This window comes from Salarias fasciatus, chromosome 12 (genome assembly GCF_902148845.1).
Source record: "Salarias fasciatus chromosome 12, fSalaFa1.1, whole genome shotgun sequence".
Taxonomy (NCBI): domain Eukaryota; kingdom Metazoa; phylum Chordata; class Actinopteri; order Blenniiformes; family Blenniidae; genus Salarias; species Salarias fasciatus.
In genome coordinates, this window is record NC_043756.1 from 30,987,807 (window position 1) to 31,014,924 (window position 27,118).

Consider the following 27,118-nt stretch of genomic DNA (forward strand, 5'->3'; position numbering starts at 1 on the left):
TGTGTGTGTGTGTGTGTGTGTGTGTGCCACTGCAGCTGCTCCGAACATCACTTTTCTCCCACTCGGCTCAGGTCGTATCTTTCCCAGTGGATCGCCCCGTACCTGACCTTTGACCTTTGACCTCTGACCTGTCCTTGGCTCTCGCTCCGTCCTGACCTCTCTATCAGAACCGGAAGCAGACTCATCGTTGGAACGGAGCGGGCGGTGGGAGAAGAACCTCCCGGAACGCTGACGGAGCGGAGCATGGAGAACCGGCCCGAGGGGAAGATGGAGGGAAGGAGAAAGAAGGAAAAAATAACTGAAGAAAAACAGAGTGGAAACTGAGAAAGAGTAAAGAAAAAAACAGAAACAAAATAAATAAAATTTAAAAGGAGGAACAAAAGCAGAAAAGGGAAAAAACAAAAGATAAAAGCAGAAAAAAGAAGGAAAAAAGAAAAAAGGGGAAATGAGAAAAGAGTTTCAGATTCTCAGCATGTTTATTGGCTCCAGAACAACAAGACGGTGAAACGGTTCTGTAGCCGCAGAACCCTGCTGCGGGCCGGAGAACGTGGAGGAACCAGGGTCCGGTCTCCACTCAGACACCGTCCCTTTCAGAATAAAAGCCTCTGTGACTGTTGAGGCTGTGTTGGGAAACTCCAGAGCGGCTGTGAGCGCTCAACACCCCTCCCCGGCTTCCCGGCAGAGCCGAGTGCCGAGTCAGTGGGCGGAGTCAGTGGGCGGAGTCAGTGGGTGGAGGGGGAGATGTGGCGATAAGACAAGGCTGAGCGGGCCCACCCGGTGACCAGGTCAATACCAGGAGAAGCATCCAATGAAAAGAGAAGTTCAGCACAACAGCCGGAGAGACAGCTTCCTGTTTCATTTCATTCTGTTTCAACTCCAGTAAATATTTAGACAGGTCCTGAATGCCCCCCCCCCCCCCCCCCCCCCCCCGTCTGGATGCAGAGCAGCAGGTCTCCATTAAACAGAACCCAGAGCTTTGATTCATTCATATAAACAACATCCAGCACTGACAACACTGCTTCCTGCTTCCTGCTCCTTCTTCCTGCTCCTACTTCCTGTTTCCTGCTTCTGCTTCCTGGTTGAATGAAGCGCTGAGTGACGGGACGCTTTAATCCCGCCTCAGAACCAAACTGACCCCGTCTTCCCGCCGCCATGGCGATAAACGGAACCTTCTCTGCTCCTCCTCCAGACCAACGCCATCAAGACCTCCAAGTACAACCTCCTCACCTTCCTGCCGCTCAACCTGTTCGAGCAGTTCCAGAGGATCGCCAACGCCTACTTCCTGGTCCTGCTGGTGCTCCAGGTACCAAGGACTCCCGCATTATAGAGCATCTTCCCCCTCTAATATCAGTTTATAGAGCATCTTCCTCCTCTAACAGCAGATTATAGAGCATCTTCCTCCTCTAACATCAGATTATAGAGCATCTTCCTCCTCTAACATCAGATTATAGAGCATCTTCCTCCTCTATAAACCAGATTATAGAGCATCTTCCTCCTCTAACATCAGATTATAGAGCATCTTCCTCCTCTGACATCAGATTATAGAGCATCTTCCTCCTCTATAAACCAGATTATAGAGCATCTTCCTCCTCTGACATCAGATTATAGAGCATCTTCCTCCTCTAACATCAGATTATAGAGCATCTTCCTCCTCTGACATCAGATTATAGAGCATCTTCCTCCTCTATAAACCAGATTATAGAGCATCTTCCTCCTCTGACATCAGATTATAGAGCATCTTCCTCCTCTAACATCAGATTATAGAGCATCTTCCTCCTCTAACACCAGCTTATAGAGCATCTTTCTCCTCTAACATCAGATTATAGAGCATCTTCCTCCTCTAAAATTAGATTATAGAGCATCTTCCTCCTCTAACATCAGATTATAGAGCATCTTCCTCCTCTAACATCAGATTATAGAGCATCTTCCTCCTCTATAAACCAGATTATAGAGCATCTTCCTCCTCTAACATCAGATTATAGAGCATCTTCCTCCTCTGACATCAGATTATAGAGCATCTTCCTCCTCTAACATCAGATTATAGAGCATCTTCCTCCTCTAACATCAGATTATAGAGCATCTTCCTCCTCTAACACCAGATTATGGAGCATCTTCCTCCTCTAACATCAGATTATAGAGCATCTTCCTCCTCTAACATTAGATTATAGAGCATCTTCCTCCTCTAACATCAGATTATAGAGCATCTTCCTCCTCTAACATTAGATTATAGAGCATCTTCCTCCTCTAACATCAGATTATAGAGCATCTTCCTCCTCTAACACCATCTTATAGAGCATCTTTCTCCTCTAACATCAGATTATAGAGCATCTTCCTCCTCTATAAACCAGATTATAGAGCATCTTCCTCCTCTAACATCAGATTATAGAGCATCTTCCTCCTCTGACATCAGATTATAGAGCATCTTCCTCCTCTAACATCAGATTATAGAGCATCTTCCTCCTCTAACATCAGATTATAGAGCATCTTCCTCCTCTAACACCAGATTATGGAGCATCTTCCTCCTCTAACATCAGATTATAGAGCATCTTCCTCCTCTAACATTAGATTATAGAGCATCTTCCTCCTCTAACATCAGATTATAGAGCATCTTCCTCCTCTAACATTAGATTATAGAGCATCTTCCTCCTCTAACATCAGATTATAGAGCATCTTCCTCCTCTAACACCATCTTATAGAGCATCTTTCTCCTCTAACATCAGATTATAGAGCATCTTCCTCCTCTAACATTAGATTATAGAGCATCTTCCTCCTCTAACATCAGATTATAGAGCATCTTCCTCCTCTAACATTAGATTATAGAGCATCTTCCTCCTCTAACACCAGATTATAGAGCATCTTCCTCCTCTAACATCAGATTATAGAGCATCTTCCTCCTCTATAAACCAGATTATAGAGCATCTTCCTCCTCTAACATCAGATTATAGAGCATCTTCCTCCTCTATAAACCAGATTATAGAGCATCTTCCTCCTCTAACATCAGATTATAGAGCATCTTCCTCCTCTGACATCAGATTATAGAGCATCTTCCTCCTCTAACATCAGATTATAGAGCATCTTCCTCCTCTAACACCAGATTATGGAGCATCTTCCTCCTCTAACATCAGATTATAGAGCATCTTCCTCCTCTAACATTAGATTATAGAGCATCTTCCTCCTCTAACATCAGATTATAGAGCATCTTCCTCCTCTAACATTAGATTATAGAGCATCTTCCTCCTCTAACACCAGATTATAGAGCATCTTCCTCCTCTAACATCAGATTATAGAGCATCTTCCTCCTCTAACATCAGATTATAGAGCATCTTTCTCCTCTAACATCAGATTATAGAGCATCTTTCTCCTCTAACGTCAGATTATCGCAGTTCATTTCGGCCATGAGCGTTACTGACGCTCGGCTGCCTGGTTCCCTCTGAAACATGAATCGTTTACTGATATTTTCTGAAAGCATGTAATCTGTCAGAACACGTCCGTCCGTCCCCCTCTGGCCGTGGACCAAACAGGATGGAGCCGGTTAAAAGAGGAAGTGTCAGGTCCGGGACAGGAAGTTGCATCATGGTATGAGAAGCAGCGGCGTTGCTCTACAGAGATGAGAGCAGGGATGGCATGTCGGACCGATCCGGACCGATCCGGACCGATCCGGACCGATCCGGACCGGTCTGGCTCATTAGAGTGTCTCCAGGCCGTCCATCCTGTTCTGTCCAACCGAGCAGCCGATCACGGCTGGCTCTGCAGTGAGGACGGGTTTCCTGTCCAAACGTAACAGCAACAGGGGAAAATCCACCCTGTTCCATAAAAACCTTTAACTTGCTCAGCATTGTGGGTTTTCCAGGTCTGGATAATCAGGGACATCCAGGAACGAGAAAGTATTGAAATCCTGGCTGAACGCTGTTCTCAGGACGCAGGCTGCGTTCACTCCGCCCAGTTTCACTTCAGGTTCCTAAAACAGTCCGTCCGCTTCGAGTCCTGAACTCCAGAGACGGCAGGAAGTCGGTTCTGGTCGTTGATTAACAAAAGCTGTGGAGGTGAGGGTCTGAGTGGAGCCGGGTCCGAGTGAAGTGAGGAGGAACGAAGAACAAGGAGAGCTCCAGTGTCCAGTGTGTGTGTGTGTGTGTGTGTGTGTGTGTGTGTGTGTGTGTCCTAATTGGTGTTTTCTACTTGTTTTTGTTGCCAACGAAAGTGATTTTTCCTTTCTTTGTTCGCTCATGGAGAATTAACTGTCAGCTGGTTTGTTTGTTTGTTTGTTTGTTTGTTTTGTTGAGATCCCCATTAGCTACTGTTAAAACAGTTGCTATTCTTCCTGGGGTCTAAACTTCATCAAAAATATTTCTGCACCAACACTTAGCATCACGTCAACAACAGGATGTACAGGCAACGTTCACACCGACGATACATTAACACGACCTTCAACAAAGACGACATTCACAAAAACAAAAATAGCAAAAACAATATCAAAACAGACGAAATAGCTCACCATTATACAATATTAAATAACCAGTTACATATGTTATTCTCGAGTGAATAAAAATAGTCTTATTTGTTTACAAAAATGAGTTGTGTGCATCTGTGAGATTCACCCATCTCTGAGTGTGACGGGATCGACAGACATTGAACAGAAAACGTCCCTCAACTGTTTGACGGTAGAATGCTGAAGCACATCACTGAAGAAAGTCAAGTTATTATAGAGTATTTCTGGTGTTCTTGTAATTATAATATTTCTAATACTTTTTACTGGCAGCCACGCCAGCTGGTTATGCTTGTCTTCAATGCTTGTCCTAAAAGAACAGTCGGGGTTCGGGCCAACGGGCCCCAAGATAAGCTAATGACCCCCAGGTTTGACCTCTGACCCCCGGGTTCGACCCTTGCGGCTGCTGGAGCCAGGGAAGAGCTGTGATTGGCTGAACGCTCCTGTGTCCTCCAGTTGATTCCCCAGATCTCCTCGCTGTCCTGGTTCACCACCGTGGTTCCTCTGGTTCTGGTTCTGCTCTTCACCGCCGCCAAAGACGCGTCGGATGACCTGGTGAGTCTGTGTGTGAGGAGAACCAGATGTTCTGCTGTTCCTCCTCTGCCACCAGACCTTCTGCCCGCCGCCTTTAGCGACGAGTCACGTTTCGCTGAAGCTTCTGATTTCACTTCCTGTTTACTGCGGACGAGCCGTCCTCGCCATTTCAGAACCCTGCTCACTGTTTGTCCTTGAAACGAGTGTTGGTTCCACGTCGCTCAGCCACCAGAGAACCGATGCAGCCGGTTCCAGATCAGGAACCGGAGCCTTTAGCTGACCTCTGGTACCGGGGCGGTTCCGAGACGGTCCGGCCGTCTCTGCTGGAACCAAGAGCCTCGGTTCTGCTGGTGTTTCAGTCAAACGTTCCCCCTGATCGATGGATTGACATCTGTACAAACAGTCTGAACACGAGTCCAAAAGGGGAAGACCAGTTTTCACGTACAAACAGAAACCAGATAAAAAGATGTTTGTCAAGACGATCAAGATCCTGAATATCTGAACCCGGAACCTTCGGCCACGCTGAGAACCCGGCTGCCTCCTTCCTTCTGGGGACGCGGAGTGGAACGCCGCCCGTTACTCACCATGTGTCTTTCTTCTAGAACCGTCACCGGAGCGACAACCGCGTCAACAACCGGAGGGTTCAGGTCCTGATTGACCGGAAGTGAGTTCCACACGTCCGTCTCTGTGAATCCATGAAACCCGCCTCAGGTAGACCAGCAGGCCTCTGTTCTCTGCACTTCAGAGGAACCTTCCAGGTTTTCTATCATCCCAGGTGCATTAACGCATGGTTCTACTGGGGAGGTGTTCCTCAGGGTAACGTCCCGGGTCCCCTTCACTGTCGTCAGGTTGGGGAACTGGAGGCGCGTTTCACGGTGAAGCATCCGGAGTACGACTCCAACGTACCTGAAATATCAGGAATCACATCAACAGCAGAACACACAGCGAAGAACGGTCAGGACCAGGAGGACACACAGCAGAACACAGCGAGGAACAGTCAGAACCGGGAAGACTTGTTGACTGAAGAACCATGTTCGGGTCATGATGGAGGAAAACGTTTCAGCTCGGCTTTGGTTTCCTGTCTTCCTGTCTTCGTTTCAGTGGAAATGCTTTAGCTTCAGAAGATTTTCATGTCTACTGGTTGTCGTTCTACTGAGCACGTGCAGAACTGCTGTTCACTGAGCACCCGTTTCCATGGAGACGGAGTCGGTTGTGTTGTCCTGTAAACGGAAACTCCAGACGTAGCAAATGAGTCGTGTTTTCATTTGAGATCGTTGATCCAAAAACAGAACACACACACACATGCACACACGCACACACACACACACACACACACTCAAACCCGGAAAAAACAACAGCAGTGTCAGAGAAATCCCCACAGGATGAACCTCGGTCAGAAACCCAAACAATCTGTGTGTCTGCAGCGTCTGTCCCCCGACCGCCAGGGGTTCCTCTGGCTCCTGTCCAGGAGAACCAAGGAGAACTTAGTGGATCCGAGTAGAACCAAGTAGAACCGAACAGAACCAAGTGGAACTAGAATGGAAACGTCAGAATTAACGGTGAAGGTTGTAAACGGCCTGTTTCGCCACCGCCGCCGGTGCAGAGCCCCGTCTCAGCAGTAATCCAGGAAGACTGGCAGGAAGAGGCGGTGAGGCAGTATGAGGATGAACTCTGACCTCTGACCTCTGACTTCCTGCTGTGCCAACACGCCCTGACCCGCCTGCTTCCTGTGGACAGGCTGCGCAGCGAGAAGTGGATGGACGTCCAGGTGGGGGACATCATCAAGCTGGAGAACAACCAGTTCGTCACGGTGAGTCAGCGTTCTCTGGGTTCTCCCGGTTCTCTGGGTTCTCCCGGTTCTCCGGGTTCTCCCGGTTCTCTGGGTTCTCCCGGTTCTCTGGGTTCTCCCGGTTCTCCGGGTTCTCTGTCCTCTGCTAACTCCTGCTGGTTCCAGGCCGACCTGCTGCTGCTGTCCAGCAGTGAACCCCTGAACCTGGTCTACATTGAGACGGCCGAGCTGGACGGGTGGGTCCCGCCTCCCCGCCGCGCTGCCAGGAGAACCCGCCCCGCAGAACCCGCTAAGGAACCGTTCTCCTCTGTCCTCAGAGAAACCAACCTGAAGGTACGCCAGGCACTGCCGGTGACCGGGGATCTGGGCGACGACGTGGAGAAGCTGGCCGACTTCAATGGTGAGTTTTAGGCCCAATCCCATTTCTCTTTTCAGCCCTCCCCCTTTGAAACGGAGTGCTAAGGGGTAGGGCCGAAAGTAAACCCCTCCGAATTGCGACACGCCTTCGACAATCACGTACATCATCAGTAGTCGCCGCTGCCGATGACGTACGCAGATGCTGTAATTGTTCGCCGAAGAATGTTTTCTTACATTTTAAAACTTTACTAATTGAGAAAATACTTACCTTTCTGAACTTCTTTCGTTGCAAACGCTGCCATCTTGCTGATCTTGCAAGGCTTTCCAGTGGCGGCCGGTGGCGAGGGGCGACAGCGGGAGCGCTTGTTTTGTCCGCCTACACCGTGAGTGGCGGACAGTGTTGAAGAAACAAGTTTATTAAAAATAATCATCTGTCTGTTGTGTTTGGAATGCGCCTGGAATGCGTGGGTGTGGAAACAAGCGCTCCCGCCAATGCTGAAGTCAACTAACCCTGCCCGCCAGTCGTGGTGTAGGCGGACAAAACAAGCGCCCCTCGCCACCGGCCGCCACTGGATCATACCCCTCCGTTTGGAGTGTGCCTCGGGAGAATCTCCGTTTGGAGGGGTGTATAGCCCTCCCCCTTACCCCTACCTCTCCGTCATAATGACAATCGGGAGGCCCCTACCCCCCCACGTGAACACGCAAAACCAAGGGGAAGGGCCAAGGGGGAGGGCTGAGGGGTGAAATAGGATTTAGCCTTAAAGATCCCTTCACTTCTCGGTGAAGTAGTTGCCATGGAAACGGGTTTCTGGACTGAAACTGAGCCATGTGGTTCCATCCCCCCCTGCAGGCGAGGTTCGCTGCGAGCCACCCAACAACCGTCTGGACCGCTTCACCGGGACCCTGAGCTGCGGCGGCCAGAAATACCCGCTGGACAACGAGAAGATGATTCTGCGAGGATGTACCCTGAGGAACACCGAGTGGTGCTTCGGCCTGGTGCTGTTCGGAGGTCCGGGACGCGTTCCGCCACCACCGCGCTGCCACACTGCCGCCGCCGCCACTGCCGCCACGCCGGAACCACCGCTCCACCCTCTTCTTCTGTTCCAGGCCCGGACACCAAGCTGATGCAGAACTGTGGGAAGAGCACCTTCAAGAGAACCAGCATCGACCGCCTGATGAACGTCCTGGTCCTCTGTGTGAGTCCACTGATGAAGCTGGTGTCGAATTACAGCAAAGAGAAACAGCTGCAAACCTTCCTCGGTGGTTCTCCCTCTGACTCGGACCGTCCTCCTCCTCAGATCTTCGGCTTCCTGGCCTTCATGTGCGCCGTGCTCGCCCTGGGGAACCTGTTCTGGGAGCGGAACAAGGGCTCGTCGTTCACCGCCTTCCTGCCGCCGCTGGACGGGAACGGCCCTGGGTTCTCCGCCTTCCTCACCTTCTGGTCCTACGTCATCATCCTCAACACAGTGGTGCCCATCTCGCTCTACGTCAGGTAGTGTGGGGAGGCTGTGACCCTGACCAGCTCCGGGGGGCGGGGCCTCGGCGTCCCAGCTGTGAAGGTTCTCTGCTCCGGTTTCAGCGTTGAGCTCATCCGGCTGGGGAACAGCTTTTACATCGAGTGGGACCGGAAGATGTACTACGCTCGGAACGACACCCCGGCCGAGGCCCGGACCACCACGCTGAACGAGGAGTTGGGCCAGATCAAGTACGTCTTCAGCGACAAAACCGGAACGCTCACCCAGAACATCATGACCTTCAACAAGTGCTCCATCAACGGGAAGTCCTACGGTGAGAGTCCAGACCAGGACCACCGGTGAATTTTAGGAAGGTGGTCCCAGGTCTCAGGTCCCTGGTGTCTGGTACCAGGTCTCAGATCCCAGGTCCCACTTTCCAGGTCTCTAGTCCAAGGTCTCAGGTCTCAGGTCTTTGATCCCAGGTCCCAACACAGGTGTCTGGAGGTCATTCAGATGCACAGATCATTTTGGTATGGAGTATGAACTCTGCTTCAGTTACTCGGTATCGGTTCTTGGAAAAGTAGCTAGACTGGTACCTGAGCCAGTTCTCGCAGGACCAGGTTTATCTGCAGCGCCGGCCAGAATCCACCTCTTGACTCAGCGTCTTCCTCTCTGCAGGAGACGTTTACGACTACACGGGCCAGCGGGTGGAGGTCACCGAGGTGAGGACCGCCGAGCGTGGACCGACTGTTCTCCTCACCGCTTGGGGTTCTGTGTTCCTGACGCCGCCACCTCCCTCTTGTCTCCGCAGCACACGGAGACGGTGGACTTCTCCTTCAACCGGCTGGCCGACCCGCGCTTCACCTTCCACGACCACGCCCTGGTGGAGGCGGTGAAGCAGGAGCAGCCGGAGGTGCAGGCCTTCTTCCGGCTGCTGGCGCTGTGCCACACCGTCATGGCGGAGGAGAAAACGGAGGGCGAGCTGTTCTACCAGGCCCAGTCTCCGGACGAGGGCGCTCTGGTGACCGCCGCCAGGAACTTCGGCTTTGTGTTCCGCTCGCGAACGCCGGACAGCATCTCCATCGTGGAGATGGGGCAGCAGCGCCGCTACGAGCTGCTGGCCATCCTGGACTTCAACAACGTCCGCAAGAGGATGTCCGTCATCGGTATGAGAGCGCCGCACTGAGGGAACGGTTCCTTGGAGAACGTGGAACAGCCTTCTGTCTGTTTGCAGTGCGCAGTCCGGAGGGGAAGCTGTGTCTCTACTGCAAAGGAGCCGACACCATCATCTACGAGCGTCTGGATCCGTCCTGCAGCAAGCTGATGGACGTGACCACCGAGCACCTCAACGTCCGTCCCCCCGCTGTCCCTCTGTCCCTCCGGACGCTCTGTCTCCTCGCCTCGGGTTGGGTAAATCCAGGAAGTCTTGTCTGTGTGCCGCCGTGCAGGAGTTTGCCGGGGAGGGTCTGCGGACTCTGGCGCTGGCCTACAAGCACCTGGACGAGGACTACTTCAGGGACTGGAGACGGCGCCATCACGAGGCCAGCACGGTGCTGGAGGACCGGGAGGACCAGCTGGACCAGCTGTACGAGGAGGTGGAGACGGACCTGCTGCTGCTGGGGGCGACGGCCATCGAGGACAAGCTGCAGGACGGAGTCCCTCAGACCATCGAGCAGCTGTCCAAAGCCGACATCAAGATCTGGGTCCTGACGGGCGACAAGCAGGGTGAGCGGGAAGCCGGGGCGTTCCGGGTGTTCCGCCGGTCAGACGGCGTTCGAGTCCTGATGGTCTGTTGACGTTCCGCTGCGGCAGAGACGGCGGAGAACATCGGCTACTCCTGCAACCTGCTGCGTGAGGAGATGAAGGAGGTGTTCGTGGTGTCGGGGAACTCTCTGGACGACGTGCGGCGTGAGCTGAGGTCAGTTCCGGAAACACCACTTCCTCCGCCCGCCGCCCGCCGGGCGCTGAGCCTTTCTGTCCTCTGGCTGAGCAGAGACGCTCAGACCGCCATGCGACTGGACACCGCCGCCGCCGACTCGCTCCTGCCGGACGGGGTTCTGGGTAAAGATGCGACTGTGATGGCGGACGAGACGGCGAACGGGGAGTACGGCCTGGTGATCAACGGACACAGTCTGGTACGTCCCTCTGTGCTGACGACGGCGCTCAGTGACGTCCCGCTCTGTCCTCGGTACCGCCCCCCTCTGTCCTCGGTACCGCCCCCCTCTGTCCTCGGTACCGTCCAGCTCTGTCCTCAGTACCGTCCCGCTCTGTCCTCGGTACCGCCCCCCTCCATCCTCAGTAATGCCCCCTCCGTCCTTAGGCCTACGCCCTGGAGCGCGGCGTGGAGCGGGACTTCCTGCGGACGGCCTGCCTGTGCCGGGCGGTGATCTGCTGCCGGGTGACGCCGCTGCAGAAGGCCCAGGTGGTGGAGCTGGTCAAGACGTACAAGCGGGCGGTGACTCTGGCCATCGGGGACGGAGCCAACGACGTCAGCATGATCCGAGGTGAGGCCGGCCGCCGGGCTGAGGGGTTTCAGGAAGTTCACTCCCACTGGCTCCGCCCACTGACGTGTCAACTTGTAGCATACGACTGAATTGCCTCCTCCTCCACAGCGGCCCACATCGGCGTGGGCATCTCGGGGCAGGAGGGCATGCAGGCCGTCCTGTCCAGCGACTTCTCCTTCGCGCAGTTCCGCTTCCTGCAGCGCCTCCTGCTGGTCCACGGCCGCTGGTCCTACCTGCGCATGTGCAAGTTCCTGCGCTACTTCTTCTACAAGAACTTCACCTTCACCTTCGTCCACTTCTGGTTCGCCTTCTTCTGCGGCTTCTCGGCGCAGGTGAGACGACGGCCGGCCCGTCCGTCTGCGAGCCGTGACCGACGGACGCCGCCTGTGTGTTTCAGACGGTGTACGACGAGTGGTTCATCACGCTGTACAACCTGGTGTACACGGCGCTGCCGGTGCTCGGGATGAGCCTGTTCGACCAGGTACGGCTTCTGGTTGGCCGGATGGATGAGTTCACTGTGACGGTGTGTGAAGGGAGTGTGTGTGTGTGTGTGTCTCCCCCTGCTGGCCAGGACGTGAACGACGCCTGGAGCTTCCAGCACCCCCAGCTCTACGTTCCCGGGCAGCTCAACCTCTACTTCAGCAAGGCGGCGTTCTTCAGGTGCGCGCTGCACAGCTGCTACAGCTCGCTGGTGCTCTTCTTCGTGCCGTACGCCGCCGTGCTCGACTCGGTGCGCCACGACGGGAAGGACGCCGCCGACTACCAGTCCTTCGCCCTGCTCACGCAGACCTGCCTGCTGTTCGTCGTCACCATCCAGGTACCCGGAGCGCCGCCCTGGGGCGACCTCCAACCCCCTGCACCCTTGACCCCCGGCTCAGTGTGTGTGTATGTGTGTGTGTGTGTGTGTGTGCAGCTGGGGCTGGAGATGGCGTTCTGGACGGCGGTGAACACGTTCTTCGTGGTGGGCAGCCTGGCCATGTACTTCGCCGTCACCTTCACCATGTACAGCGACGGGCTGTTCCTGGCGCTGCCGTCGGCGTTCCACTTCATCGGTCAGTCCGCCGCGGTCGGCCCTGCGTCATGCCGCCACGTACGTCAGCGTCAGCAGCTCTGAGCGTGTGTGTGTGTGTGTGTGTGTGTGTGTGTGTGTGTGTGTGTGTGTGTGTGTGCAGGAACAGGCCGGAACGCCCTGAACCAGCCCGGTGCCTGGCTCACCATCCTGCTCACCTCCATCCTCTGCCTCCTCCCGGTGGTGACGCTCCGCTTCCTGTCCCTGCAGCTCCGGCCCACCATCAACGACAAGGTCCGGCCAGAGGCCCCCCCCCCCCCACAGATAATAAAGTCTCTCATCTCTAATTTGAGAGACGTTGGACCAGAGTCTCTTCCTCACTGAGCTGTTTCTGCAGCTGTTCCTGTTTCTGCAGCTGTTCCTGTTTCTGCAGCTGTTCCTGTTTCTGCAGCTGTCTCTGTTTCTGCAGCTGTTTCTGTTTCTGCAGCTGTTTCTGTTTCTGCAGCTGTTCCTGTTTCTGCAGCTGTTTCTGTTCCTGCAGCTGTCTCTGTTTCTGCAGCTGTTTCTGTTTCTGCAGCTGTCTCTGTTTCTGCAGCTGTTCCTGTTTCTGCAGCTGTCTCTGTTCCTGCAGCTGTCTCTGTTTCTGCAGCTGTTTCTGTTTCTGCAGCTGTCTCTGTTTCTGCAGCTGTTCCTGTTTCTGCAGCTGTCTCTGTTTCTGCAGCTGTTTCTGTTTCTGCAGCTGTTTCTGTTTCTGCAGCTGTTCCTGTTCCTGCAGCTGTCTCTGTTTCTGCGGCTGTTCCTATTTCTGCAGCTGTTCCTGTTTCTGCAGCTGTTCCTGTTTCTGCAGCTGTTTCTGTTTCTGCAGCTGTTCCTGTTCCTGCAGCTGCGTCTCTTCTCCCTCAGCTGACCCTTCCTCTTCTCTGGCTGTAGCTGCTTCCTCTTGTCATTCAGTGACACCTGCTGGTCGATGGTGGTATTTTACTCAGTTCAGGAACAAGTTGAAAACACACAGACACACAGACTCCTCCCCCGTCGGATGATTCCTCAGTCGAATCCTGACAAGTATAAAAACACTCAGATTATAAAAAGTTAAAGGTTAAAACTTTCAGAGCTGAACTGAACCGAGGGGAAGAATCAGTCTTTGACTTGTTTGTTGGTTTGACTCTGTTAATGCATGTGAGTGACGTCAACACTTCTTTGACCTTTGACCTTTCCCAAACGCTGCAGGTGATGCTGAAGGTGCGCCAGGCCAAGGCGACGCCGCCGCCGCCCCCCCGCCGCGCCCGCATGCGCCGCACCAGCTCCCGCCGCTCGGGTTACGCCTTCTCGCACGCGCAGGGCTACGGCGACCTGGTGACATCGGGCCGCTTCCTGCGGCGCCCGGCCGCCACGCCGCGCACGTCGGGCTCGGCCCTCGTCGGCCGCGCCACCGCCGGGTTCAGCCCCATGGGCCGCTCCGCCGGGTACAGCCCCGCCGGGCGCCAACACAACGCCAAGGTGCCCGACGTGCAGGTGACCTCGCTGCAGATGTACAGGACCATGGCCGAGCCCGGCCTCTGACGCTAGCATGTTTGCGCGCTAGCCCGGGGAAGACTCTCGGGCTTTTCCAAAAGCCCAACCCTGATTGGACGAGGCCGGAGTGGCGGACCGTCAACAGGCGTTCGGCCTCCGCAGCGTCGTCTGGGGTCCAAACAGGAACATCGCTCTGCAGCTTCCTTCGGTTCTGTTTAAATCCTGAAGGAACTTTGAGACGCCGGAACTCGCTGGCGCCACCGTGTGTTTTAACGACAACATTTCTACTGCCTCAGGATCGGAATCACCAGCATGTTTTAGGTTTCTGGACGTCGGGCTGCTGCTCCTCTGGCTTCAGGTTCGCAGTGTCCAGTCGGTCCTCGTTCCACAGTCTGGCGATTGATCGGCGAAAAGAGGAATCACCTCAACTTTACCTCACATCATTCTGATTATACGAGGCTGAAATGTCAGAGGCTGTGCTAGCTATGCTAGCTATGCTAGCTATGTTAGCGTATATCCGAGATGCTCCAAGTTAAACTGTCGTGTGAGGATTAAAGGACTAAAACCCGCCGTGGCTCTAAGCAGGGTGGGAGAGGAGATGGTAAAAGAGCAAAACACTGCTGCAGAATGAAAGAAAACATGAACTGGAAAAGATGATTGAAATACTGAAACGACCAACCCTGTAAAACTGCTAAAATTGCTCAAAGTGAAAAAACTGCGCAGAAAAACTATATGAAAAAATGCTAAAAGACTTTTTAAAAATGGCTAAAATAGCGAAATACCGTAAATCCTCTTCTAGTAGCCGGGACTTTTATTTGTCTCAACTGGAGCTGCACCAGTCTTTTAATGGAAGGAGGCATCTATAAGAGAGACGCTTATATTTAAAATTTTCAAAAAGAGCAGACAGATCTTTTGTCAGTAATGCAGTTTAGAGCTGGGGGATATATCGAATTAATTCGAATAATTCGATTTTATTTTTTCAATCGATGTGAAAAAAATTAAAGTTTTCTGTCCCTCCGCCACTTTTACCGGACGTGTGTAATACACACAGTCGCCACACCAGGCGGACTGGCGCTGTAGCACAGACTACTGTCAGTACAGCGCCGTAGCGCTTCACAGAAAAAAGAAAAGACAAAAAAAAAAAACAAAAAAACAAAACAGGCTTATATTGGGAGGCAGCTTTTATTAGTTTTCTTCAGACACGCACCCGGTCATTAAAGCAGACGGGCTTTTAATGGAACACAGGTCATTATTAGAGGATTTACGGTATGGCTAAAAGAAGACTAAACTACAACATCTGGGTGACGGTTTTTAAAGGGTTTTCAAGAATTTTTAAGGGTTTTTAAGGGTTTCTGAAGTGCTGCTCTGTCTCCTCTGGAGTTCCTGACTGTCGGTCTTCCTTCAGACCCCAGACTCATTTATTGCTGCATGTTTTGCTTTGTGTTAAAGAATCGTGTTTTGATTCTGGTTAAAAGCTTTTGGACGTCTTGACAATCAGACCTGTTGACCTGAACGACTTCTCAGTGAAATACTAATGTCCACAGCGGAGTTTTCATGCTTCCTCCTCCTCTTCATCACTGACTTCCTCTTTACTCACCAGCAGAAATCGGATCAACCTCGTCGACACGATGACTGAAGACCTCTGACCTCTGACCTCTATTGACCTGTGTGTGACGTTAAAACGTCCTGCCATGGCGACTGAAGCTGCACCAAAAACAGTCATTTCCAGCTTGATTCTATTTCTATTGTTTTGTACCTTTCAATTTTTTACTGCATTAAAAGAAAACTGAAAGAATCTGAGTCTTTCTACTGTTTCAGTGGTATTCTACTCTGTTTTACTCTACTCTACTCTACACTGCTCTCTTCTCAACTTTCAATGTTTTCAGTTCAGCACCTCCACTTTTTCAAAAAAGACAAATGAAAAAATGTTGATTTTTTATGATTTTACATGATTTTTACTTAAAATGTGTGAAGAGTAAACAGACACACGTTAACTATATTAAATTAAACCAGATGTAATGTGATTGGTCCAGCCTGTCCATGACCTCATCACGTGGACAGAGGAGGTGCTGTGATTTGCTAATCGATGCTGAACTTATACTCCTGAAATCAAATCAACAGATGATTGGTGTGAAAATCAGAATCTGGTCCAGAAGAACCAGAGACGGAGACCAGAACCTGGTCTGGGTCCAGGATTTAATGTAGTTATTCACACTCTGACATTCACCGCTCTTCAACGAGTTCTGGTGGGTTCTGGTGGGTTCTGATGGGTTCTGGTGGGTTCTGGTGGGTTCTGGTGGGTTCTGATGGGTTCTAATCAGACTCGGGCTCTTTTTGAAACCATCATCGCCCCCTGCTGGAAGGTCCCGGTATTACAGCGTTACTTCACTTCAGCAGTAGCTTCATGTTTCACCAGTGGAAGCTGGCCTGACACACACACACACACACACACACACACACACACACACACACACACACACACACACACACACACACACACACACACACACATCAGCATGAAGGTTGTCGTTACTGGCCCCGGTCCTGGAAGCAGTAGCAGTAGGATGTACCAGGTGTTGCTGATCGGAGCTTGGTTCAGGGTGGAGGTGTCGCTCCTCCTCGGAGCTTCAGGGTGGAGGTGTCGCTCCTCGGAGCTTCAGGGTGGAGGTGTCGCTCCTCGGAGCTTCAGGGTGGAGGTGTCGCTCCTCCTCGGAGCTTCAGGGTGGAGGTGTCGCTCCTCCTCGGAGCTCCTCCTCAGACAAACAGACTTTAGCAAGACTGAAGCTGCAGTTTCAAAACTCCTGATTGCAGCAGAGAAACAGCAGGAAGCGGACGGAGGAATGCTCCACCCTGCTCCACCCTGGAGAGGCTGGCAGCACGCCTCCGTCAGGACGGCCGGGCTCCTGACGGAGGGAGTCTGAGCCGCTCCGTCATGGCATCTTCGATTTGATCACATTCATTATTTCATCTCTGACTTTTTCAAACTGGTCTCAGGTTCTCCGCCGGTCCAGCCTCGACGTGCATCAGTCACATCCCAGAACACTCCAGAACACTCCAGAACACTCCAGAACACACACTACAACACACACCAGGACACACACCGGAACACACACTAGAGCACACACCTGAACACAAGTGGCAGAACGTGGCAGAACGCCGCCATGTTGTCCACCCTCTACTAAAGTTGTGTTCTCCCTTGTTTCCGTGGAGACGGAGTCGGAGGTCGTTCTCAGAGGTTTGCGTTTTCTCTGGAGGTCACTGTGGTGGAAGCGAGGCCGGAGTTGTCTTCTCTGCCGCCGTTCTGCCGACTCCAGAGGGGGAACCGGAACGGAACGGCGCCTCAGACGATCGCAGAACAAACGATGACTCGGACGACCTCGTCTCGCCGTCTCGCTCAGGCGATCAGCACTTCGCCGTCTCTCAGGGTCACTGGGGGTCAGCGGGGTCAGCAGGACCTCCTGCTCTCATTTGTGAAGTTTGCTTGGCCGTAGATCAACCAGACAGGGGCGGTTCTTCTTGCATGCTGGGAGGGACTCCCTGCATGGGATATTTACTGTTTTGCTTTGCCGATTTGATATTTTCCGAACTAGAGCAATAAGATGAATAAAGCTGCCAATTTTTAACAGCAAGAAGGCTGATTCTGAAGTGATAAAAGTGAAATGTTGTGAAAGGTTTGCTGCCCTCCTGCGACTGCAGCCGCTCCTCCAGCGAAAAGAGCGACGCTGCATTCACGGCGCACCAAAGCTCGGGAATTACGGCTTTCCCGTCGGAAAATTAAATTATGCTCAAATCTCTGGTCGAAACGCGGTGAATCTGTGTGAGTGAATTCATCTTAATGGAGTGTTGCTACTGTGATGGTTCTTTCTGACGCTCTGCTGGTTAAATGAGCCCTGAAGGAACGCTGCGCTCCGTCCTCCGCCCTCGCACGCTCCTTTCTCTGATTTTCCTGGCGCGCCTTGAACGCAGCGCCAGGAACCAGACTGCCTCACATTGTTAACGAAGGTTTCTTCCGTTCGAGGAGGCGAGTGTTCCAGAGTCCAGCAGCCGAGCCGAGCCGAGCCGAGCCGAGCCCCGCCGAGCCCAGCCGAGCCCGGCCCGCCTCACCTGGCCCCGGCACGGACCGCCTGCAGCCCCGGCCAGCACCGGGGCGGCGGCGGCCCCCCGCGCACGGATTCCCACGGCGATCCTCCGTTTTTCTGTCAGTTTCGGGAGGGAGGAGGCGGAGGGGTGGAGGCGGAGGCGGGGGGAGGACACGCAGCCTCCGGCTAACGCTCGGTCCGCTCCGCCTGCAGACGGAGAACCGGGACCGGAGAGACAGGTGGGTCCCGAGCCGGCTGAGCCGGGCTGCCTGGCGGTGTGCTGTGGTTGGATGTGGGGGGAGGAGGAGGATGAGGAGGAAGGGGGGCTTCCAGGAGCCGGAGACACCTGTCCGGGTCCGCCCGGGTCAGGATGAGGCGGGGGGAACCGGGGAGGCTGCACCGGGGACAGGAGCGGGTCTCCCGGGGCTGCACCGGCTGCTATGTGGGGGAGAGGGAGCCGCTCCGGGAGTCGTGACCGGGAGTGTGTCCATCCTGCGGCTCCTTGTGTTTCCTGAGCCCCCCCCCCCCCCCAGGAGGGTCTGCTGTTAGATAATGGTCCGGACTCAGTCTCAGCTCCTAAAGTCTGGTCTGGAACGGCTCTGGTCTTGGTTTTGGGATCTTCTTGTATCGGTCTCGGTCTCTGGTCTTGGTCTTGTCTTGGTCTTGGTCTTGGTCTTGGTCTTGGGATCCCCTGGTCTCTGGTCTTGGTCTCAGTCTCTGGTCTTGGTCTTGTCTCGGTCTTGGTATTGGGATCCTTCGGTCCTGGTCTTGTCTCGGTCTCTGGTCTTGGTCTTGACTCTATGCGGTATGTACTTGTGTACTTCTTCTCTCTATAGATCCCAGCCGATCGTGTCGGGGCCGGTCCAGAACCCGACCCCGACCCCGGAGACCCGGCATGAGGAGGCGGCTCGGCGGCCGCCACGCTGCCAGGACCGGGTTCTGGTGAGGGGATGGTTCCGCCGTGAAGCGGCGGGGAACCACGGCCAACATGACTGTCTTCAACCCCGAGAACGTGGAGGACATCTATGAGATCGGAGACGAGCTGGGGAGGTGAGTTCCGCCGGATTCCGCCGGGTTTCCCCGGGTTCCGCCGGGTTCTGCTGGAACCAGATCCTGCTTCCAGTCAGTTCATGGAGTTCTGCCGCTTTGATTGTGCCACTGCTCCGCTCCTGTTTTGGACGAAGCATGGACTGCTGTGATGGCGAAGCTCTGGGAGGGAACTCAGAGTTCTGCTGCAGGAACTCAAAGCCTCAGAAACCACCACCGGCAGTGCAGCGCTACTGCGAGGGAACGCAAATGTTATTGCTCAACGTCGATATCGGGGAACATGAAAAAGTTCCCTGAAGGAACGTGGAAACTTGCTGAAGTGTTTGACGATGCAGAAGTTCTGTTAGTGCCGTAGAGATTCCGTCGGTTCTACAGGAATGTGAGACATGAGGGAACAGGATGAGAGGGGATCTGAGGGAACGTCACACTGACTGCAAGGGAACATAGAACTGGCTGCACAGCGAGGGAACGAAAAACTGAAGCTTCTTCTGGAACGCGAAGTGTCTAAATGTTGATATCAGGGAACAGGAACCTGACGGGAACGTCTGGCTTCAGGGTTCTAGACATGTTAGAGCTGCAGCAAGAAGGAAGGGAACATGAACGCACCTGGACCAGGAGAACCTGGACCACAGCCTGGACCAGGACCAGAGCCTGGACCACAGCCTGGACCAGGACCAGAACCTGGACCACAGCCTGGACCAGGACCAGAGCCTGGACCTGGACCAGGAGAACCTGGACCACAGCCTGGACCAGGACCAGAGCCTGGACCACAGCCTGGACCAGGACCAGAGCCTGGACCTGGACCAGGAGAACCTGGACCACAGCCTGGACCAGGACCAGAGCCTGGACCACAGCCTGGACCAGGACCAGAGCCTGGACCTGGACCAGGAGGACCTGGACCAGGACCAGAGCCTGGACCTGGACCAGGAGGACCTGGACCAGGAGGACCAGGACCAGAGCCTGGACCTGGACCAGGAGGACCTGGACCAGGACCAGAACCTGGACCAGGAAAACCTGGACCAGGAGAACCTGAACCAGGAGAACCTTGACCAGGAGAACCTGGACCAGGAGGACCAGGACCAGGAGAACCTGGACCTGGACCAGAGCCTGGACCAGGAGGACCAGGGCCTGGACCAGGAGAACCTGGACCTGGACCAGGGCCTGAAAGCCCGTCCTCCAGGAGGTGTTTGTCCCAGTTGCCATGGTGACGTGTGGGCTGGTTCCACTGGTCCCTCCAGGAGGTTCTGATCATAAAGAACCTGAACTCACCTGGTCCTGGTCCTGGTCCTGGTCCCTGGTCCTGGTCCTGGTCCTGGTCCTGGTCCTGGTCCGTCATGGTCCGAAGGTGGTGCGGGTTTCATGGAGATCGGGTCAGCTTCCAGGAGGAGGAACCGCGTCACGTTCCGCTGGAACGCCGTCGCCGTGGAAACCGAACCGCGTTCGAGTGTTTATCTCATGAGTGCTGCTTTGACGTGGGACACACACACACACACACACACACACACACACACACACCCTCCAGCTGTGAGAGTGTGTGATAAGCTGTGATTAATGCGACCCATAATGCACTGCTGTCAGTGTGGATTCCTTCTCTCCGGCGAGATTTATTGACCGTTTGATGCCGTCGCCGTGCGTCTTCTCCCCCCGTCCCCCCGTCCCCCGTCCCCCCGTGTGTGAGGAGGCAGCCTGAGGATGAGGCAGGTTGCTGGATGGTTCTGGGTATCTCACTGGTTCCTCCGCCGTTGGTTCCGGTTCCTCCGGACTAACAGGAGCCGCCGTGGAGCGACTGGACGCCGCCGTGACTCACCATCAGGTCCAACTGGCTCCGGGACTCTTTCCACTTCACTCACACATCAGACTGTTTCCAGAAAGTCTGAAAGCGTGACTGTCAAATTAAAAGCACGGTTTCATAGTTTTCCGGCTGATAAAATATACAAAATGACTTCCTGGTGAAGGAGGCAGCAGAGAGGAGAGTCGGGGCCCGTTTCCACGGCAACCAGTTCCAGTGAAAACGCCGGAACTTCGCGGCGCCGAGGGTCCGATGGTCCTGCGAACCAGGTGAAGCAGAAGAGCAGCCTCTCAGGTTTAGTTTGTTCTTCGAACTCCGTTTCTGAAAACACGAGAAACAGCTAGCAAGAAGCGAAAATGGCTAACAGACGTTAAATAGCTCAGATTTCGTGTGTGTGTGTGTGTGTGTGTGTGTGTGTGTGTGTGTGTCTGTGTGTCTGTGTGTCTGTGTGTCTGTGTGTCTGTGTGTCTGTGTCTGTGTGTGTGTGTGTGTGTGTGTGTGTGTGTGTGTGTGTGTGTGTGTGTGTGTGTGTGTGTGTGTGTGTGTGTGTGTCTGTGTGTCTGTGTGTCTGTGTGTCTGTGTGTCTGTGTGTGTGTCTGTGTGTGTGTGTCTGTGTGTGTGTCTGTGTGTGTGTCTGTGTGTGTGTGTTAGAAAGTTTCAGTTCCTCTTCTTTTGCTGTGTTTTCTTCTTCCTGAAGGTTAAAGTGTGGACGTAGAGTCCGGACGGTTCTAGATGTCGGAGCGTTGCCGCCGTTCGGCCGCTGAAGCTCTGGAGTCCGGACCAGCAGGTCGTCCGCCGCGTGTCGCAGCGTCTGCGTAGACGTACGCCGTACAGATCGTCTGCGATAGAATCGGAAATGTTGTTTGACGATGACAAATTGCACGTGATCGAGTATCGACAGTGGCGTCGGCCTGTTGTTAGCATATTAGCTTAGCCACTTACGTTGGCCTACTAGCTTAGCCGCTCAGTCCCTGCGTTTACATTTGCTAGCAGCCACACAACCTGTTGTGCTGTGCACAACACACCGTTAGCTTAGCCGTTAGCTACCGGCGTGTCGGGGTCAGTGAACTGTTAGCTTAGCCGTTAGCCGCCTGACGGCTGCTCCGGCGGTGCGTTCAGGACAGTCGGGCTGTTTTCGGGTCAGGCGCCTCATGAATCCTGCCAGTCTGCCGGCCGGGGCTCCTGTCTGTCCTCTCCAGAGCAGAAACAGTCTTTAACACTGAGAAGACTGAAGTGTGGACAGCAGTGAGGGAGGGGGCGGGGCTTGAGAGAATCCTTTACTCTGCAGGTCACGTTTCGGCGTGGTGTGCAGTTTGTGTAATACGTTGGATTGAAGACAGGCGCCACAGGAACACCCGCTGCCATTGTGAAATATTTCATCATTCAGCTTCTTGTTGTGGGTTTTTTGTTTGTTTGTGGAGCAGAAGACAAAAAGTCCTTCTTCAAACCACCAGATTTCTTGAGTCATTCTTTGCTGCAGTTTCGCTGAGAGGAGAAAACCTGATTTAGTTCAGCTCCGAGTCTCCGGACTGCTTCAGGAAACGAAGCAGGAGCTGCTGCTGTGGGACGGCTGGTCCATCTGTGGACGTCCTGCTCAGCAAGAACCGTATTAACGGCAAGAAATCCCGTTTTCATTGATATTGTGAGATTATTGTTACCAGAAGCAGAACTTTTTTGCCCTCATCAGGCATATGGTGGGTCAGCCTGGACCTGCCGGCTCTGCTCGGGGACGAGTCTCCGGTCCGTCTGTCTGGAAGCGGGCTCACCCGGAGCAGGCGTCATGTGACCCGCCTCTGCCTGGCCGCACGGCGCTCTGGAACGTGAAGCCGCCGTGTGGAACACGCCGCCGCCTTCCCCTGGCCGGCGGAGCGCGGTGTCGCGTTTCGCCGGCTCCCCTTCAGGAACGTGAAAACGGATCTGTGCGGGTTTCCACAGTGACACGTAATGATCAGCTGGATGTTTCCCGCCGCCGCCGGCGGGCCGCGGGGAAGCAGATCCAGGTTCTGCAGGTTCTCCTTCAGGAGGTAAAGGACGGAGCCAAACGCTGGGTTCTCATGGTCTCGGTTCCTCGGGTTCAGGAAGCAGCAGGATTCAGACTGAGGCGGACTACAGCGTCTTCCTGACATCCTGAGAGGACGAGCTGATGGACTGAGAGACATGAGGCTCAGCAACTCGCCCCGGTCTCTGGAGCAACTTTACAGACATTCCCGACTTTCTCTTCATCGAACCAGTTTTCAGCTGCGACTGATCAGAAACTGTTCCACATGAGGAACCGCTCAGTGTGGCAGGGAGACGAGGAACCCTGCAGAACCAGGATCAGAGGAGGCTCCCTGCAGAACCAGGATCAGAAGAGGCTCCCTGCAGAGCCAGGATCAGAGGAGGCTCCCTGCAGAACCAGGATCAGAGGAGGCTCCCTGCAGAACCAGGATCAGAGGAGGCTCCCTGCAGAACCAGGGTCAGAGGAGGCTTCCTGCAGAACCAGGATCAGAGGAGGCTCCCTGCAGAACCAGGATCAGAGGAGGCTCCCTGCAGAGCCAGGATCAGAAGAGGCTCCCTGCAGAGCCAGGATCAGAGGAGGCTCCCTGCAGAACCAGGATCAGAGGAGGCTCCCTGCAGAACCAGGATCAGAGGAGGCTCCCTGCAGAACCAGGATCAGAGGAGGCTCCCTGCAGAACCAGGGTCAGAGGAGGCTTCCTGCAGAACCAGGATCAGAGGAGGCTCCCTGCAGAGCCAGGATCAGAAGAGGCTCCCTGCAGAACCAGGATCAGAGGAGGCTCCCTGCAGAACCAGGGTCAGAGGAGGCTTCCTGCAGAACCAGGATCAGAGGAGGCTCCCTGCAGAACCAGGATCAGAGGAGGCTCCCTGCAGAGCCAGGATCAGAAGAGGCTCCCTGCAGAACCAGGATCAGAGGAGGCTCCCTGCAGAACCAGGATCAGTGGTGGCTTCCTGCAGAACCAGATCCTGGATCAGTCAGGGCTCCAGATGGATCTTGGTCTCTCAGCCTGATGTGGTCTGAACTTGGAGCTTCAGTCTTCCTCAGTTTTCTCAGCATCAGGCTCCGTCCTCGGACCTCAGCCGGCTCGGTCTCTCACTCCAGGGCTGGGTCTGGGTCTGGGTCTGGGTCTGGGTTTATCGTAGATCAGGTTCAGTCCTCAGCAGGTTCAGTCGTGGCCTCCAGCAGTTTGAGGAACCTGGAGAAGCAGAAGTGCCGGGGGGGGGGGGGGGGGGGGGGGGGGGGTCATGTGATCGGACTGCAGCCTTCCCTTCTTCTCTAATCCGCCGCTGGTTTGGCGAGCGTCTGACTCGGCCTCCGACTTGCTGATCTGGGCGGACGGAGAGAGGAGCGGCGTGCGGTGGAGACCAGACCGTCTGGTCTGGACCGCAGGATCCGCTTCAGACCAGACTCTGATCTGGACCAGGATCCGCTTCCTTCACGCCGCCGCCTGTTTTCTCAGCCTCTGCTCTGCTTCTGGCACCAAGTCTCCTCCAGCCAGCGCTCTGTCTGCGTGTGTGTGTGTGCGTGTGTGTGTGTGTGCGTGCGTTTGTGCGTGCATGTGTGTGTGTGTGTGTGTGTGGGGCTGCCATTTGTGGAGTGGGAGGTGGGGGCGGGTGTGTGTTTGTGAAAAGACTGTTCAATGCAAATGAGTGTGAAAGGCAGTAAAGTGAGACTGTTGGAGAGATTCTGCAGAGGAGCGAGGAGTCTGGATGAATTTAAAACAGGATTTCGTGCTTCCTGACCCCCCCCCCCCCATCTGGGAGAGTCTTCCTCAGCTTCCTCCTCAGCCCCGGGGGGGGGGCAGCAGCTCGGCGCAGACACTGACCTACATCCACCCATATCCATAGATCTGTAAATGGACAGTAGCATTTAGCCCACTGTACCAGGCGGCTGTACTTCCAGCTCCATGCCGGAGGTTAGCCCCGCCCACCACGTCAATACCTGCTGTGGAGTGAAAGGGCCAGCTTTTATTTTGGAGGACCGGCGCCCGGTCGCCCGGGGCTTTTAATTTGGAGAACAGAGAGCCGCCGCTGGATCTCCTGCCACAAGGAAACGCCTCCGGTGGAACTCCAGCCGTTCCTCACAGTGAGGCCGATGCTAGCAGCCTGGTCTGAGGCCGTACGTCTATGCTGGCAGCTCCTGAGGGGCGTTCTGGATCCCGATCCAGGTTCCGGATCCAGGTTCCGGATCCGGAACGCCGCTCAGCTGGAGTCAGACGGCCGCAGACAGAGAAGCTGGGCTTTCTGCTGCGTCAGAGACCCAGAGGTCAGAGGTCAAAGAGTCGACCCGGAGGGGTCTGCTCCGCCGCTCGCCCTGGCGTCGGTCCGGCTCCGTGGCCGCTCGCCGTCACGCCCGGTGGAACGTGGTCGGATGAAGTCCGGTTGACGGAACATTGAACGTTCCAGTGAGCAGAACCGCGAAAACTGGACGGCTGCCAAGTGGGGCAGCGGGTCGGCGGCGAAGTCAGGGAACGAAAACTGCATTTTGAAATAAAGGTCATTTCAAATAAAAAGAAATGAATGGCTGCGTTTACAAACAGGAAGTCCTTGTTTACAAACAGGAAGAGTCCTTGTTTACAAACAGGAAGTCCTCGTTTACAAACAGGAAGTCCTTGTTTCTAACCCTAACCCTCGTTTACAAAACTGTTGTTCATAAAGAAAAGTATGATTTAAAACTAAAATCAGTCCTTTTAGATAAATGATTGTGTTTTTTTTCTTTGTCATCTTTGTTCAAATGAAAACCTTCAGCAGAGAAATGGAACCTGGTCGATCTCGGTATCGACGACTGGAGCCGCTTCTGTTCGCGGCAGCAGGAAGTGGCTCTCTGGACGGTGTGTGTTCTGTTCTGTTGCTTTCAGAAACATGCTGGAGTTATGAAACACTCCTTCCACACACACACACACACACACACACACACACCCACACGCCCCCGCCAGTCTGCTCCTTGTGTACACACACCACACCATCCATGAGGGTGAGTGTTGTAGAAGTCAGAGGCAAACGAGCAAGGCAGCAATGGTTAGAGGTTCCACGCCCAGCAGGGTGACGAAGGTCAATGGACGTTCTGGGCGACCTTGACTCCGGAGACACGTCTGTCAGGTGAATGATGCACCGTTCTCTGGGTTCTCTGCTGGAGGCCTTGCTTCATGGGTTTGTCCAGCAGTGTTTGAGGCTGCCAGGTTCTCCTGATGATCAGAACCGTGGTGGTGACCACCTGCCAGAGTCACCTGGACGGCGTGTTTTTCACGTCTGGCGTGTGAAAACACTGCTGGACGTATTTCTGACCCGTCGAAATCCGTTGCAGTCAGGTTTTCTCCTCCGGCGCCGTTTCAGAGTCATGAAGAGAAGCTCTTATCTGCTCACACACACACACACACACACGCACACGCTCTGACACACTCCCTGTTTACACCCACCCAGGATCCACCGCACTCTTCCTTCCCCTGCTCGCGCTCCCCGGCCGGTTGCCATGGTTACCCCTCCACTGTACACAATGGCACGGCGGTTGCATAATGTTTTTTCCGTGCCGGTTGTTGCGGTTTGCCTCCCACACCGTCGCTGAGTGGGCAGGAAGCGCCGCGAGTCAGCCTCCCACGCCGAGCGGCGCCGATGAAGGGTTTTCGTACGACCGGGGAACCGGGAAACCGGGGAACCGGGGCCGAGTCCTGAATCTCACCTGGCCTCACCTCACAGCCAACAGCTGTTTGCTAGCGCCGTGCTGCTAACAGCCATCTGCTAGCGCCGTGCTGCTAACACCCGTCTGCTAGCGCCGTGCTGCTAACAGCCCTCTGCTAGCGCCGTGCTGCTAAAAGCCCTCTGCTAGCGCCATGCTGCTAAAAGCCCTCTGCTAGCGCCGTGCTGCTAACAGCCCTCTGCTAGCGCCGTGCTGCTAACAGCCCTTTGCTAGCGCCGTGCTGCTAACAGCGCTCTGCTAGCGCCGTGCTGCTAACAGCCGTCTGCTAGCGCCGTGCTGCTAACAGCCCTCTGCTAGCGCCGTGCTGCTAACAGCCGTCTGCTAGCGCCGTGCTGCTAACAGCCGTCTGCTAGCGCCGTGCTGCTAACAGCCCTCTGCTAGCGCCGTGCTGCTAACAGCCCTCTGCTAGCGCCGTGCTGCTAACAGCCGTCTGCTAGCGCCGTGCTGCTAACAGCGCTCTGCTAGCGCCGTGCTGCTAACAGCCCTCTGCTAGCGCCGTGCTGCTAACAGCGCTCTGCTAGCGCCGTGCTGCTAACAGCCCTCTGCTAGCGCCGTGCTGCTAACAGCGCTCTGCTAGCGCCGTGCTGCTAACAGCCCTCTGCTAGCGCCGTGCTGCTAACAGCCGTCTGCTAGCGTCGTGCTGCTCACGCTCTCAGAGCTCCACCCAGCTCCACCAAACTGCTCCAACCAAGAAGTGTCACCGACACTCATCCAATTGTGGCCATTTACTGGTCGTGTTTTTTACTTCTTCATACCAGAGCGGTAACCGGAAACAACCGAGAATCATGGGGGATTCAAAATGGCTGCCAAATGAAGATGGACTGATTCAGGTTTTTGTTTTTATCTGAGATTCAGGTCTGCTGGTCCTGGAG

General features: G+C 54.5%; 2 protein-coding genes across 4 annotated transcripts in view; both read left to right on the forward strand.

The window, feature by feature from the left end:
• Positions 1–15,442, forward strand: part of LOC115397564 (phospholipid-transporting ATPase ID-like) — a 33,553-nt gene extending 18,111 nt beyond the window's left edge. The window contains exons 4-26 of one of the 3 annotated variants that reach the window (XM_030103920.1): positions 1,190–1,303; positions 4,940–5,038; positions 5,620–5,681; positions 6,755–6,827; positions 6,972–7,042; positions 7,124–7,206; positions 8,014–8,172; positions 8,271–8,359; positions 8,462–8,655; positions 8,743–8,951; positions 9,296–9,339; positions 9,429–9,783; positions 9,852–9,967; positions 10,066–10,342; positions 10,430–10,535; positions 10,611–10,752; positions 10,938–11,121; positions 11,230–11,453; positions 11,519–11,602; positions 11,693–11,938; positions 12,035–12,173; positions 12,294–12,424; positions 13,358–15,442. In XM_030103920.1, coding sequence (XP_029959780.1) covers positions 1,190–1,303; positions 4,940–5,038; positions 5,620–5,681; positions 6,755–6,827; positions 6,972–7,042; positions 7,124–7,206; positions 8,014–8,172; positions 8,271–8,359; positions 8,462–8,655; positions 8,743–8,951; positions 9,296–9,339; positions 9,429–9,783; positions 9,852–9,967; positions 10,066–10,342; positions 10,430–10,535; positions 10,611–10,752; positions 10,938–11,121; positions 11,230–11,453; positions 11,519–11,602; positions 11,693–11,938; positions 12,035–12,173; positions 12,294–12,424; positions 13,358–13,690 — 3,534 coding nt within the window. In that variant the 3' untranslated portion in view covers positions 13,691–15,442. Of the gene's footprint in view, positions 1–1,189; positions 1,304–4,116; positions 5,039–5,619; positions 5,682–6,754; positions 6,828–6,971; positions 7,043–7,123; positions 7,207–8,013; positions 8,173–8,270; positions 8,360–8,461; positions 8,656–8,742; positions 8,952–9,295; positions 9,340–9,428; positions 9,784–9,851; positions 9,968–10,065; positions 10,343–10,429; positions 10,753–10,937; positions 11,122–11,229; positions 11,454–11,518; positions 11,603–11,692; positions 11,939–12,034; positions 12,174–12,293; positions 12,425–13,357 lie in introns of all 3 variants that reach the window. The other 2 variants (XM_030103919.1, XM_030103921.1) reach the window with 2 other exon arrangements.
• Positions 15,443–17,630: 2,188 nt separating this feature from the next.
• dapk1 (death-associated protein kinase 1) overlaps positions 17,631–27,118 on the forward strand; it is a 37,013-nt gene continuing 27,525 nt past the window's right edge. Inside the window, exons 1-2 of the mRNA XM_030103918.1 lie at positions 17,631–17,960; positions 18,558–18,771. Coding sequence (XP_029959778.1) covers positions 18,710–18,771 — 62 coding nt within the window. The 5' untranslated portion in view covers positions 17,631–17,960; positions 18,558–18,709. The remainder of the gene's footprint in view (positions 17,961–18,557; positions 18,772–27,118) is intronic.